At 39.6% G+C, this 16,035-nt stretch overlaps 2 protein-coding genes across 2 annotated transcripts in view; both read left to right on the forward strand.

Moving 5' to 3' along the window:
• Window positions 1–16,035, forward strand: part of Scfd2 (sec1 family domain containing 2) — a 326,524-nt gene that overhangs the window by 44,326 nt on the left and 266,163 nt on the right. The window contains exon 4 of the mRNA XM_038331345.2: window positions 13,707–13,882. Coding sequence (XP_038187273.1) covers window positions 13,707–13,882 — 176 coding nt within the window. The remainder of the gene's footprint in view (window positions 1–13,706; window positions 13,883–16,035) is intronic.
• Window positions 311–1,497, forward strand: LOC119815168 (ADP/ATP translocase 2-like). The gene has a single exon (XM_038331355.1). The coding sequence runs from the start codon at window positions 326–328 to the stop codon at window positions 1,220–1,222; it is 897 nt and encodes a 298-aa protein (XP_038187283.1). The 5' UTR covers window positions 311–325; the 3' UTR covers window positions 1,223–1,497.

A 16,035-nucleotide genomic window follows, 5' to 3' on the forward strand; every position in this document is an offset into this window, starting at 1 on the left:
TCTATAGCATTTTAAGGTCCCTGCCAGCAAGCAAGCTGCAACAGTGTTAAACAACAATCAAAAGCTCCATAGTCAGGACTGCCTGCTTGAAAGAGTCAGAGTTTGCCCTGGCAGGACGGCCCAGAAAGCTGGCATTTTAAAACAGCGCAACTTTTTTCCTGCTACAGCTGAAAACCGAAAAGCACACGTTCAGCTTTTCATCAACACCGTTTAAGTGTTTCGTGGCGGGACCTCTTAAAAGAGCTGCAGGGAGAGTCCGGGAGTCAAAGCCGGTTGTCAAGCTAGTCCCGTTCTGCGCTCCTCTGCCTTTTCTTTCTCTTTCAACATGACAGATGCCGCTGTGTCCTTCGCCAAGGACTTCTTGGCAGGTGGAGTGGCCGCGGCCATCTCCAAGATGGCGGTAGCGCCCATCGAGCGGGTCAAGTTGCTGCTGCAGGTGCAGCATGCCAGCAAGCAAATCACGGCAGATAAGCAATACAAGGGCATTATAGACTGCGTGGTTCGTATCCCCAAGGAACAGGGAGTCCTCTCCTTCTGTCGTGGTAACCTGGCCAATGTCATCAGATACTTCCCCACCCAGGCTCTCAACTTTTCCTTCAAAGATAAATACAAGCAGATCTTTTTGGGTGGTGTGGACAAGAGGACCCAGTTTTGGCGTTACTTTGCAGGGAACCTGGCATCAGGTGGTGCCGCTGGGGCCACATCCTTGTGCTTTGTGTACCCCCTTGATTTTGCCCGTACCTGTCTAGCAGCTGATGTGGGCAAAGCTGGAGCTGAAAGGGAATTCAAAGGCCTTGGTGACTGCCTGGTTAAGATCTACAAATCTGATGGGATTAGGGGCCTGTACCAAGGCTTTAATGTGTCAGTCCAGGGCATTATCATCTACCGAGCTGCCTACTTTGGCATCTATGACACTGCAAAGGGAATGCTTCCAGATCCCAAGAACACTCATATCTTCATCAGCTGGATGATTGCACAGTCTGTCACTGCTGTCGCTGGCTTGACTTCCTATCCCTTTGACACGGTTCGCAGTCGTATGATGATGCAGTCAGGACGCAAAGGAACTGACATCATGTATACAGGCACGATCAACTGCTGGAGGAAGATTGCTCGTGATGAAGGAAGCAAGGCCTTTTTCAAGGGTGCATGGTCCAACGTTCTCAGGGGCATGGGTGGTGCCTTTGTGCTTGTCTTGTATGATGAGATCAAGAAGTACACATAATTATGTCGTGGGTGTTCTCCCCGAGAACAGGCATGTTGTATACTACACCATATCTTGAACATTCTGGACAGATTCTCTGGTGGGCTTGTCTGTTTTATCAGTGGCAACTATTTACCAGTTGAAAAGTGGGAAGCAATAATATTCATCTGACCAGTTTTCTCTTAAAGCCATTTCCATAATGACAATAATGATGGGACTCAATTATATTTTTTATTTCAGTCACTCCTGGTAATAAAAATTGAAGAAATAAAAAAATATCTAAAGACAAAAAAAAAGAGCTGCAGGGTTTTGCAGGAAGCCTCACTTAGATGAGCACGCTTGCCTCTACCAAGCAGAGCAGACCCGAGAAATTGCTGCTACCAAGAAAACATGCTTTACTCTATTCTTTCCCAAGCTTTCTCAGGCTTTGTGTATTCAGTTATCTACATGGGAGCCATTCTGTAGTGTGGAGCTGTGGGCCTGCTTTTCGCTTTTTTACTTTTATTTTGATGTTTTTGTTGAAAATTAAGTGGATTAAGGTTTACTTCCGGGTTTTCTATCCTGTTCCGTTGGTCTACATGTCTATGTTTTGTGCCAGTACCATGATGCGTCAAGTAATATAGCTCTGTAGTGTAGCTCGAGAGCAGGTGTGTTAAAGCCTTGATAGAGGTGGGTATTTTTAGTTATTCCTCTTTTGTTGAGTTCATTACATTTGAAGTTATTAAGATGGTCACTGGCTCCTGTGATTGTATTGGTTGTTTTTCTGGTTGGATTAATTATCACTTGCTTTCCCCACTATTAGTATTCAGGGTTTGGTGGCCTCCTTAGTTGTACATAATAGATTTCTTCCAAGATTTTCTTTTTAAAAATATATCCCTCACAGAGATCCGCCTGCCTCTGCCTCCCGAGTGCTGGGATTAAAGGCGTGCGCCACCACCGTGGTCTACAAGAGCTAGTTCCAGGACAGGCTCCAAAGCTACAGAGAAACCCTGTCTCGAAAAAACCAAAAAAAAAAAAAATATATCCCTCATGTGAAATTCATTCATTGCTCTTCTCTCACGTTTGAGACTGACTTTCTGCGTCTTCTCATGCAGTATTGCTGTGGGTGTCTATTCCAGTCCTGGCTGTTGGAACGGCCTCATTTTATGTTTCTCTTTCATTACTGTCAATTTAAATGACAGCTTTCCTAAATATAATAATCTTGGATGATAGTTACTCAGTTTCATGACTTTAAATAAACTGTTTTCTGCTCTCCTGGCATTTAGGATTGCTGGTAAGAGGTTTCATATTATTCAGATGTGTTTTTTCTCTGCAGGTGAGTTTGTTTTTCTTTTACAGATTTTAGTGTGTGTGTGTGTTTTTTTTTTTTTTTTTTTTTTTGCTTTGTATTTTGACATGTTGTGGTCATACCTACTTGAGTTTCTGAATGCTTCTTTTTTAGATTTGGGGAAATTTGTACTATGATTTCATCTGATATATATTTTATATCTTTAGTTTTTATTTAGGCTTCTTCTTGTATCCTGGGTTTTCTTAGGCCTGGTTTCTAGATTGCTCCCATAGTTCTTGGACATTCTGTTCATGTTTATCTTTTCTGTCTTCTTGTTTGAGTATTCTCTTGGCTTTGTCTTCCATTTCTGATTTTTTTTGGTCCTGTCTATTAGTTTTTCTTTTCACTGTATTTTCTGTTTGACTTATTAAGTCATTTCCAAAATTTGTATTTTTTTCTTCAAAATCTCAATTTTATTGCTGATTTTTTTCCCTCCACACTGGCAGTTTTTTCATTCATGTGCTGATTTTCTTACCCACATTGCTGGATCCCTCAAGCCCCAGGCTGCTGTGTTTTTCTTTTCTCTCCATGGTCTAGATTGGATTCATTTGCTTGTTTGTACTCTCTTTGAGGTGACTGATTATTTTTACTAGTTAATGTCAAAGTCTTCACACAGCATTTTATCCATTTTATTGTCTGTTAGTTCCAGCAGTTGGATAATTATGATCTTTTAAAGAGATTGTGTTGCCCATCACTTTTATTCTTCTTTTGTTTTTACAATGCAACATGCACATCTGTTCAGTATATCCTAAGATTTATTTAGAGACCTTATCTTATCTAGGGATTGATGGCTCAATCCCTAGAATCACTCAGTGGAGACTAAGTAACAGCACCACCACCATGTATCCGATGTAACAAGACTGTGAAGACTGATATAAGCATACCTGTATGACATCAAGTACTATAAGTCAGATAACAGGATAGGTAATGTAGAATTTCCTATGAGGTTAAACCTTATTTATGGAAATGTAGAAGTAATAGATTGATATGGGAGTCCCCTGTGTGCTATGATTACCATTAATGAATAAAGAAACTGCTTTGGACCTATAGCAGGGCAGAACTTAGGTAGGCAGGGAAAGCTAGGTTGTATGCTGGGAGGAAGAAGGGCAGAATGAGGGGGATGCCACAGAGCCATCAGAGTCAGACATGCCGAAACTTTGCCGGTAAGACACTGTCTTGTGGTGATACACAGATGAAAAGCAATGGGTTGCAAGTTTAAAATGTAAAGAAGTAGCAACAATCAAAACAACCAATGAGGTAAAGTTCAAGTACTACAGTAAGTGCACTGTGCAGTGGAGTGCGTCCCAGCACACTGTGAGCTCCTTCTCTGTAGTCACGAGGTGACTCTCACTGTAGTCAGCTCAAGACTGCTCCCTGAGCTGAGGTCAGGACCTGTGCCCTGCATGATTCTATAGGGGCAAAGACTGCAGAGGTCTGCAGCAGTGCAACTCCATTAGGAAGGTGTCCCAACTGCAGGGCTTGTTGTTGTTTTTTGTTTGTTTTTTTGAAACAGGATTTATCTGTGTAGCTTTAGAGCCTGTACTGGAACTCATTCTGTAGATCAGGCTGGCCTCTACAGAGATCCGCCTGCCCCTGCCTCTTCCTGATTGCTGGAATTAAAGGCATGTACCACCATCACTGGCCGCCGCCGCCTCCTCCTCCTCCTCCTCCTCCTCCTCCACTTCCTCCTTCCTCCTCCTCCTCCTCCTCCTCCTCCCCCTCTTCCTCCTCCTCCTCCTCCTCCTCCTCTGTCTCCCCCTCCTCCTCCTCCTTCTCCTTCTCCTCCTTCTCTTCTTCTTTTTCTGTTTTACTGGAAGCAGGGACAGCAGACGAGGAGTTTCCTTTGTCTGTGTGGCCATCCTGAGGTGTTGATGCACCTTGATGTTTTTCCCTTGGCCTCTTCTAAAGGGAGTTGTCTGTTTATTGGAGAGCTCCTTTATCTGGAGGTGGAAGGTGGGCATGGGTGTTCGGCAGCTGCAGTTAGCCATCTTGATTATACAAAGGGATTCTGAAGAACAGAATTTGGGGCTAGAGTTAGAAAACAAACCTAAGAGCATGGAATAACATGAGGCTCCTGCTCCTGAGTGGGAGTGTCTTTGTTCAGAGGTTCTTTTAAGAGCAGAACTACTTCTTTGCGTCAGAGGGGACTCACCAAGGAAGAGTTCCTCTGGCACCTGGTATTCTGTCCCTGGGTAGCTGGGGGGTTTCGTTCTTGCTATCCACTGAGTTTGTGATTACTGCAGCAGTGTTAGCCCTGGGAAGGCGGGAGTTCATAGAAAGACGAGCCATAACTGTTTCTGGTGGTTTTATATTTCACTGTTTTGTGTAACTTTAATGAGAGCTGTTTATTTTCTCTCTGAGACTGTGACTCTGTGATGGTTGTACTTTATTCCAGAGCAGCCTCAGAAAGGATCCCCTGGCAGATTTCTTTGGATCCATTGAATTGATTTGCCGCATAGAACTAAATGCTATTCTCACATTAATTTCTTCTTCTCCGACTATGTATACTGCGACCACAGAGCTAAAAAGCATGTGCAACAAGAACACATATTATCAAGGCATGTCCCCCATGCCTCACTGAGTATTTATGGTGTTATAAAGTGCTCATTAGTTCACAGCTGTCCTTTGTCCAAGCTTCACTGTACAGATGGCTGTATATACCGTCCCTCATATCCCTGTGGAGGAAGATTTATGTGGTCTTCTCTCCCTCTGTCTCTTCCTTTTAATAATTTGTTTCTATGTCTAATAGTCATCATGACCAGGAAATGTTTTTCTCATGTGTGACCTAAATCTCTCCGTCTATACCTTAGCCATATTTCTTTACCCTTTGACCTCAGTTGAGGTGGGAAACAGGTAGTTACTATTACTTCTCAGTTTCTGTGGCTGTTGAAAGACAGAGCTTTACCCACTGCACAAATCAGTGCTAGTAATAAAGTCAGATTTCCCAGGGAAAAATAAACATCTGTCTGTTCTACATGAAACAGACATCACTTTGTTTCAGAATCAAGAAAGTATTAAAGATAAGATAGTAGGACAAGCTTTACAGGACACCCACGTGACCACAGGCATAAAATAAAGCACTGGTGTACTATCCTCCACCCCTGCCTCCACCATCGGCTTCCCAACGTTACCTGTGAATAAGCCAGTGTGACTACAGTATAATTGAGCTTTGCTGTGAACAATTCCATAGTTTATATTGATGTAAACAGTGTTGATTGCTTTTGAACATTTAGATGTGACCTATAGAAAAAGCTCATAATACTGAAACTATGCTTGTGAAATGAAATATTACTACCAATAAATTCTGACCAGGCCAACACAAAGAGACAGATGATTTGAAAGGCAGGAAGCTGGGAAGTAAAGTGAAGGAAAAAAGTGTTAATATCTTCTTAGGCCTTGAACAACTGATACCTTTTGTAGATGACCACAGATAAAGCAGCTTAAGCATGTAATGCAAGCTATGATAGGCAACAGGTGGGGGTATGGACTGCTTTTGTCTATTTGTAGATTGCATCATGATCTTTCTGTTGCTTCCCTTCATCCCTGGGGTTCTCCTAAGAAACCCATGTATTCAAGGTAGTCATTTAGCCTTTTGTACATTATATTCAAAATTGCTCAGCCATTCTTTTTAAAAATTCCCTTTATTCTTTCATACTTAGAGTGTACTCTGATTATATCCTCCCCATCATCCTCTCTTATCTCCCATGTTGATGCCCTTTTCCCAATAAGTCCACTTTCTACATTATGAATATGTAACATTTTGGCTCTTCATGTTGTCCATTAATCAACACTTTGTTTGCTCTAATAGTGCTGTCTGCTATGATGAGTTACATTTAGCAGAGTTGCCTTCCTGGTCTATATGTTTTTTTATCTGCAGTTCTGAAAAAAACTTGCATTTTGAAAGAAATCACTTTAGGTGAAAAGAGAATTTACCTTCAGTAACAGCCCATTACTTTCGCGCATACACACACACACACACACACACACACACCCTTGTAATCAGAGCATTAACAAAAAACAATAAAAATCTTAATAGAAAACTGGTACAGTTAAAAAGACATATTTAATTTCCACACATTAATCTTATAGCAAATACAGGATTTGATAGAAAGTGTTGAAGGTGGCTCCTTGGGAAGTGATAGAGAAGTGGTGGCTGTTTAGCACTGGAGACAAAGTCAAACACACTGAAGGCAGTGGCCATCGAAGAGGCTGCAAGGCAGGACAGCACAGCCAGCAGAACCGAGAGGCAGACTGGTGATGGGTACAGCTTCTCTAACACTCAGCTCTTCTGCAGCTTGCGCTGCTCAGCACTGTTCATTTACCTTGTATTCCCCAAGAGATAGTTGTATGTTAGTGAGTTAGCTTTACTGTACTAAATTAGTAATTTGAAGACTTAAAAGCCACGTGTCTAGTATCAAAGTGTCACTTGTCAAAAAGTTGCAGTATAACATTGTGGTCCTGATATAAAGTAACCTTTTTTATGGTCCTTAAAATTGTCTTGCAAAGCCTCTGAATTGGCATTTTGAATTTACCATATAAATCTGCCCAACAGTTTCCCCTTTCCTTTCATAAAGTGAAGTACAGCCGACTAGTCTGTTACCTCTTCAATGCCTGGCTCTTATTGCTTTCTCTTTAGTCCATGGGAACTGGGGAGCTTTATTTAATTTCCCATGGTAGTATTTTGAGGGGGTGGGTTGGATGACCTTATTGACATAACATTGATACAAAACCACTTCTGTTTAGTTACTTGGAACTTTTATTACAAGCCCATGAAAAATACAATATTTACAACATTTTAATTTGGAAATGCAATGCTTTAAAACTCATAAAGCACCATAGTAAGAATAGTTTGCAGATAAAAGGTACAGAAGTGGGGAAATCCTACCTATATCATAGCTCACTGATGCAGTCATCTTGGGAAATCACCAAGGCAATCCCACCAAAAATGGGAGCAATTTTGTTGGTTAGCTGGTTGACTTACATTTTTTATAAGGTTTTGGTTTAATTCTAAAAACGTCACAACTCATTTTAAAGCATTTATGTGAAATACTTTTCTGCCAACTTCTAGTTTGTATGTTATTACAGTCAGAAAAATGACCTACTGTCAAGGCATAGCTAATGACATGTTGGTGGCTTTGGTAAGGAAGAAGGGGCTGTACTGTGGGCTTTGGTTGGCGATTCTTGAAGAAATAATTTGTGTCTTTAGATCACATCTGGCAAGTTCTTTGCTGATTATCATTTCCTGTAGCCTCTCCAAAACAGAGGCACATGACACACATGGATCCTCTCACACTCTGGAGACATTTTTCTTTATTGTTACAATCATGTTGAATAAGATGATTGTTGTATGGATCACCCCATCCCACCCCACCCCTCACTCTCTTGTGGTGTGGAGAGTGAACCCAAGGTTTTCTGCATTCTAGGAAGCCCTCTAGCACAGAGCTATATCCTAAGCTCATTCCACCCTCGCCCCAGCACCAAGGATTGAATTTAGAGCCTTGCTCATGCTAGGAAAGCATGGATGTCTCTTTCAATGGATTGAAATCTGCCTTTCAAGTAGCCACACTGCCACCATCTACAGTGCAGCACACAAATAATTGCATCAAGAAGGCTAAGGGTGTAGTCCAGCATGATATGGAAAACAGTGGGCTAATACACAGAGTTCATGCCAATCTTGGAATCTAAACACTTTAGACCAATGTTTGTTTTCACATATATAAGTGTCAGCATATTATGCCACAAAAATTACAATCATTTATGCAAAAAGTATGTAGCGTTACATGTAAATCATGAGAAAGGCTGAATTAATCAAAAGAACATCAAGGAGACATTTGTGCAAAGTTTATTTCTAGCAGCAATGTGTTTATTTCTGTGCCTGGCATGAAAATATATATCGAATTAATGGATAGTTGAAAGTTAGTGGTACAAACCAATAATAAGAAAAATAATTAAGACAGGGAAAAGTTTGAATGGACACTTTACTTGAAAAGTGTTGGATGTTATATGGACCCTGAGAAGATAGTCAACTTAACTCTAGTCCTTAGAAAAATGCAAATTCAATCCACAAAGAGCTGTTACTCCACACATGTTAGAATAGCAAAAATAAATGTAACTGACACTATTCCATGCTGGAATAGTGGCTATGCGGTTACTTGAACTCTTATATATTGATGAGGGATACCCATTTTGACTTAGGTTGCCAGTTTCTTATAATAAGTGTACAATTAGCATACGATCCAAAATCTTGGAAATTTAACAAAGAAAAATGAAAACATAGGTGCATGTACACACATGAAAACTTGTACTCAGATATTGGTGAAGGCTCTATTTACAGTTTTAAGAACTAAGATAACTCCAATATTTATTTACTTGTGGAAAGATAAATAAATGTGTAAGCTTTAATAAATCCTATACAATAAAGTAATAGTTAATAGTCAGCAAGTAAAAGGAGAAAGCTATTATTTTATTCAAGAACATGGATGAATCTCAACTACACTATGTCGATGTTAAAATAGCCAGACACAAATAGTTACATTTGTGTGGTCCCATTTATAGGATACTCTAGAAGGGAAAAACTAGCAAACAGAAATCAGAGAAAGTAACACGAAATATCTTGGAGTAACTCTAACTAAACAAGTGAAAGACCTGTATGACAAGAACTTTAAGTCTTTGAAGAAAGAAATTGAAGAAGACACCAGAAAATGGAGAGATCTCCCATGCTCTTGGTTAGGTAGAATTAACATAGTAAAAATGGTAATCTTACCAAAGTAATCAACAGATTCAACGCAATGCCCATCAAAATCCCAGCAAAATTATTCACAGAAGAACAATACTCAACTTCATATGGAAAAACAAAAAACCCAGGATAACCAAAGCTATCCTGTACAATAAAGGAACTTCTGGAGGCATCATCATCCCTGACTTCAGACTCTACTATTGGGTTACACTAATGAAAATAGCTTGGTATTGGCATAAAAATAGACAGGAAGACTGTAGAAGTTAGCTCGATTTGGGAAATAACAAGGCTAGCTTAAAGATAAATAATTATATTTTTACTTGTTATAAGGGGAAACTCACGCCACAAGAATGGAAAGTCCAAGTTCCGCTGTGTCCCCTGGGAGAGAGCGCGAGCCCTTGGCCTGTCCCAGTTTTTCTTCTAGGCTCCAGGTAGCCACGCCTTAACTAGGTTCCACTTTTAAAGATGATTGGTTAACAAAGCTTCCCTCATCACCTCCTTCTTATGTCTAAACAAGATTGATCCAAACCTAATACAACTATATACAATAGGAACAGATACCAAGTATAAAATTACAAACAACATAAGCAATATTAAGCAAGGAACACATGACAAATGTTTTAATAAACATTCTATTTTAAGGAGTCTAAATCTTGCATCGGAAATAAGTTTGGCTAAATCATGAGGAAGATAACTATGACTATCTAATCTTCAACCCATCGAAGGACTGAGAAGGGAAATAATATTACTTGAGCAGGCAAGAAGTGCAATCAAGCAGCTTCCAAAGCAAGCAATATATGACAGAGACAATTGGCTACCTGAGCAATCAACCAAAGTCTCATCTGCAAGATTACTGTCTAGCATAGTTGTAAATGGTTTCCGAGCAGTCAGTAGAGTTTTTACCAAAGTTATTATTTGGAGTTCTGGCCAGAATGTAATGAGAAGGTGCACCATGTCAACAGCTGGTACCCCAAAACCGGTCTTATAGTGTGTTATCAGTATCATGATGTCATCTCAATCAGGTGGAGTTATTGCTGTGGGGGAGGACCAATGGAATCGAATCAAAGACCTGGATATCAGTCTATACACCTACAAACACCTGGTTTTTGACAAAGAAGCTAAAAATATCAAATGGAAAAAGAAGCCATATTCAACAAATGATGCTGGCATAACTGGATATCAATATGTAGAAGAATGTAAATAGATCCATGTCTATTACCATGCAGAAAACTCAAGTCCAAATGGATCAAAGACTCAACAGAAAACTAACCACACTGAACCTCATAGAAGAGAAAGTGGGAAGTACACATGAATGCATTGGTACAGAAGACCTCTTCCTAAATATAACCCCAGTAGCACAGACACTGAGAGAAACAATTAAATGGGAACTTCTGAAACTGAGAAGTTTTTGTAAAGCAAATGACATGGTCAACAAGATAAAATGGCAGCCTACAGAGTGGTAAAAGATCTTCACCAACCCCACATTGGACAGAGTACTAATCTCCAAAATATACAAAGAACTCAAGAAACTTGACATCAAAAGAACAAATAATCAAATAAAAAATGGGGTATACACCTAAACAAAGAACTCTCAACAGATGAATCTCAAATGGCTAAATGACACTGAAGGAAATGCTCAGCATCCTTAGCCATCAGAGAAATGTAAATCAAAATAAACCTGAGATTCCATCTTACTCCTGTAAGAATGGTCAAGATCAGAAACACTGATGACAGCTTATGCTGTAGAGGATTTGGAGAAAGGGGAACACTCCTCCATTGCTGGTGGGAGTGCAAACTTGTAGAGCCACTTTGGAAATCAGTATGGAGATTTCTGAGAAAATTAGGAAACAACATTCCTCAAGACCCAACAATACCACTTTTGGGTATATACCCAAAGGATGCTCAATCATACCACAAGGGCATGTGCTCAACTATGTTCGTAGCAGCATTATTTGTCATAGCCAGACTAGAAACAACCTAGATGTCCCTCAACTGAAGAATGGGTAAGAAAAATGTGGTAATTTACATAATGGGGTACTAAGTGATAAAAATTAATGATATCTTGAAATTTTCAGGCAAATGGAAGGATCTAGAAAAAGCCACATTGAATGAGGTAACCCAGACCCAGAAAGACAAATATAATATGTACTCACTCATAAGTGGTTTTTAGACATAAACCAAAGAAAAACCAGCCTACAATTTATAATCCCATAGAACCTAGACAACAAAGAGGACCCTAAGAGAGACATACATGAATCTAAGCAGGAAGTAGAAAAAGACAAGATCTCCTTGGGAATGTGGGGGTCACAGGAGAGGATAGAAGGGGCAGGGGGAGGAAAAGAGGGGAGTGGAGAAAAATATATAGCACAATAAAAACAATAAAAAATAAAAAATGCAACACACAAAAAAATCAGAGAAAGGCATTTTAATGCTCATCAAGGATTAGAGTTGGAGAAGTGAGCTGACTGCAAAGAGGTAGAGTGTGTTAGAATGATAGAAAAGTTCTGCATCTAGATTGTGGGTACCCAACACAAATACTGTCTGTATTCACCAAAACTTGTAGAACTCCATCCCAGAAAAGGATGGAGTTTAACTATATATAAACAATATTTTAGTAAACCTGACAAAGAGAACAAGGGAAGAAATACTTGAAGTTTTTCTTTTTCATTTAGTACATGTGTAAATAAATTGGAAGGTTGTATTTTGAGAACCAGGAACAGGAAAGAGTAGTTCAGGAGGAGAATTAAAGCAAAATTCAGTGATATATGATATGAGGATGTCAGAAATGAAACCTGTTATTTGGTATGCTAACTGGAGAGATACACAGAGATAGCTATAGATGAATGGATGGATGGATATCAAGATGAGTCTGTACCTTGCTGAGTATCCAGAGGACGTCAGGAGGTATAGTCATTTCCTCTTTTTTTCTTCTCTTTTTTCTTAAAGATTTATTTTTTTATGCACAGTGGTGTTTTGCCTGAGTATATGTCTGTATGAGGGTGTTGAATCCTCTGGAACTGGAATTACAGACAGCTGTGAGCTGCCATATGGGTGCTGGGAATTGAACCCATGTACTCTGGAAGAGCAGCCATTGCCCTTAACCACTGAGCCATCTCTCCAGCCCCTGTTCTTTTTTTTTTTTTCATACGCTTGCCATGATACATAGATAAGAAGGAACTAAAGTAGTCTTTGTAATATTTTCACAAAAATTTGTTTTAAAAAGCAGATCTGAGCCGGGCGGTGGTGGCACATGCCTTTAATCCCAGCACTTCGGAGGCAGAGGCAGGCGGATCTTTGTGAGTTCGAGGCCAGCCTGGTCTACAAGAGCTAGTTCCAGGACAGGCTCCAAAGCTACAGAGAAACCCTGTCTCGAAAAACGGAAAAAAAAAAAAGCAGATTTGATTTGGGCTTTTAAGTTTTTCATGGCCTGGTCTGTTTTGTGTGAATCATAATCTTCAGCAACAACTACTTATTAGGTGGTATCTGCTAGCTAATACTGGCAGACTTAGCTCTGAGCCCTTGGGTGAGAGTAATAGATGCTGCCTCACGTAGCTGCTGAGAACCAGAAGAGGGCATGTTTCTTTAAGTTCCTGCATGTGCTGAGTCAATGCAGGTGGTTTTTTTTATTACTAATTAAGGAAAAACTGTAAATATAACATTTCAATAACAAGTTGAAATTCAGTTTCAGAAAACAGACTATAAGCATGCCATTGTCGACATCTACAGGAATGATCTCTTGACTTACAGTTGGGTTTGCCTTTTTGTCTGATGTGGAGAATTTGGTGTATAGGAAGGATCCTTGTGTAAAGCATTGATGACTATTAGCTAAGTAATGTAACAAACCACAGAGTGGGAGAGGAGTCCAACAAAGGACTCTGAAGCAGTGGATTGGTTCACTGTGTGCATGTGATTACATGCACTTTGTACATTCACTCACAATTTACCCTCATTTGCCATACACTCTTGTGCCATGTAACAGGCAGCCTTGAACCTCCTGAATACAGTTATGAAGTGATACCAGTGATAAAGGTTTTAGCCATGATTGTAATGTGCTTTTTATACATGCACACAATTAAGAAACTTTCTATTTGCCTCTTAGATACTTGTGTCATATATCATTCATAGATACTCTACGTTGAGATCAACAAATATTTGTGTGCCTTTGTTTGAAAACTTTTCAGGATATTAGGAAAGTATAACATGAGTTCTACTAGCAATATGACTTTTGCCAGTTGACTTAATTATTTTCTTTCTTGCAAAAGCTGCAAATATGATCTGTTTTGATGGTGTCCTTGTCTTGCTGGAAGAATCTTAATAGTTTCAGAATTATTGATCAGCTCTGGAGTTCTCTGCGCATCTAAGACAGTGTTTGTTCACAGCCTCCTTGTCGTTATTTAGTAAAGGCGAAGACAGTGCTCTGATAAATTTATATTTTCCTCCAGGGAGAGTCACACCAGGGCAGCTCATGTCCTATATTCAACTCTTCAAGAACAACCTCAAAGCTCTTACAAATCATTGTGGGCTCCTACAGCTTGGGATGGCCACAGTTGAAACTCTGAAGCACCCACAGACTGCCAAGTGGGATAACTTTCTGGCATTTGAAAGGCTTCTTCTACAGGTATGTTCCTATGTGAACTTATTAATGTTACTAATTGAAGTTTTGACTTCCTGGAAAACACTTTGACATCTGTTATTATCTGAGTAATCATATTGTTGACACGTGCAATTTTGATTTGAATGAGAATGTTCCACCGAGTGTCAGATGTTAGAATACTTGGTCCCTGGTTGGTGGTTTGCTTGGATAGGTTTAGGAGATGTGGCCTGGATAGAAGGAGTGCACCACTGTGGTTCTTTTCCCCCTCTAGAATAGTCCTAGCTTTGTTTCTTGCTTTTTTATTTTCTCTAAATATCTATTTTTCTATATAAATAGTAGAGTACAGTTACTATGGGCTTTACTTTTTGCATGTGTGTAAGAGCAGGTGGGTGAGTACCTGGTCCATGTCTTCAGAAACCTTTGGGGAAGAGTTCCTCCAGGGCATCCACTTTGGAGAGGATTGTGAGGTTATGGACTGTTCACATTATTGAGGTCACTAAGTATCATCACATTGTAGTAGGTGGTGTTTATGTAAAAGATGCTCGTTTGCTTCTCACTGTGGTGGCCAGCATTTTAGCATTATCCAAATTATTCTTATAGCGTCTGTCACTACCTTCTGTATAAGTTTACAATTGTAGGCAATAAGCCTGAGCAGCTTTTATTTACTGGCTATTCATTTTTCCTCTTGTTTGAATTGGTGTTTTTTTTTTTAAAATCATTTTGCCCACTTTTTATATATTGAGTAACAAAGATTTTTTTTTTTTTTGATTTTTGAGACAGGATTTCTTTGTGTAGCCTTGGAACTCCCTCTGTAGACCAGGCTGGACTCAAACTTGCCGAGATCCACCTGCCCCTGCCTCCTGAGTACTGGGATTAAAGGCGTGTGCCACCACTGCCCTGTGGTAGACGTTAGGCTTTAAGTTATATAGTATAAATATTTCACCCAGTTCATGGCTTGTCTACTGACTTTAATTTCTGTTTACATAGTCTAGTTGATAAATGTTATCCTATATGGCTTGTGTATATTTTTAATCCCTTTCTATCCTCAATTTCTAAACATGTTTTTTTCCACTAAAAATTAACTTTTTTTAACATTTGAATTTTGAATCCATCTAGAATTTATTTTTACACATGGTCTGGTTAGATCTAATTTTCTCTTTGTGTGTGTGTGTGTGTGTGTGTGTGTGTGTGTGTGTGTGCATGTATACACACACACATATATAACAGGGTCAGGCTTTTTCTTTTGGGCCACCAACCAGGTCCCAAATCATGATACAGAGACTTAATATTAGTTATGCATGTTCAGTCTAGCTTTGGCTCTTTTCTGGCTGGCTCTTTTAACTTAACCTGTTTCTCTTTACTTTTTGCCTCAGGGCTTTTTACCTTTATTTCTGCATGTCCTATTCTGTGTTGGTTGGCCTGGACTATTCCCTCTCTTTCTCCTTGGTTCTCTCTTTCTCATTCTCTCTTGAGCCTAGATTTCTCCTCCTATTCTCTCTGCCGGTCATCGCCTCCTGTCCTAACTCATAGACCAATCAGGCGCCTGAAGCAGGCCAGATGAAACAGATGCAGCACATCTTTACATAATTAGACACACATGCTTACATCATTAAGCAAATGTAACACACCTTTACACCATTACATATTTCACAGCATAAACATATACAACACATCTTTGCCTAGTTAAAATATTTCACTACACATAATGCACATATATGTGTGTATAAGATACATACATACACACATACATATGTGTGTGTTTTACTTTACCAACACAGATTATATCTTTAATATAATTTTTCCTTTTATATTGGGGGAATATATATTCTCATATGGTTGAAACAAATTCTGATTCATCCTGGACTTTTCTATAAAAGATATTTAGGTGTTTTCATGGATAGTTTAAAGATTGTAAAAGTGTTTTTTTTTTTCAGTTTTTGTTTGTTGCTGGCCGAGAAGAATTATTCAGCTTTGAATACTGATCTTATATCAGTGACATAGTTGCCTTATCTTGCTTTTTTTCCCCCTTGGGTCTCCAAGCATAAGCAACAACGAATGTGTGGTTGGAACAGTTGTTTTTTGTTTCTGATCCCACTTCTATCCGTGCCGCTGCCAGCTCCCAGGACTGCCCTCTCTCCACCTCGTTTTCTTCCTAGTCAAGGCTGTGGCCAAGTCCA

This window comes from Arvicola amphibius, chromosome 1 (genome assembly GCF_903992535.2).
Source record: "Arvicola amphibius chromosome 1, mArvAmp1.2, whole genome shotgun sequence".
Classification (NCBI taxonomy): domain Eukaryota; kingdom Metazoa; phylum Chordata; class Mammalia; order Rodentia; family Cricetidae; genus Arvicola; species Arvicola amphibius.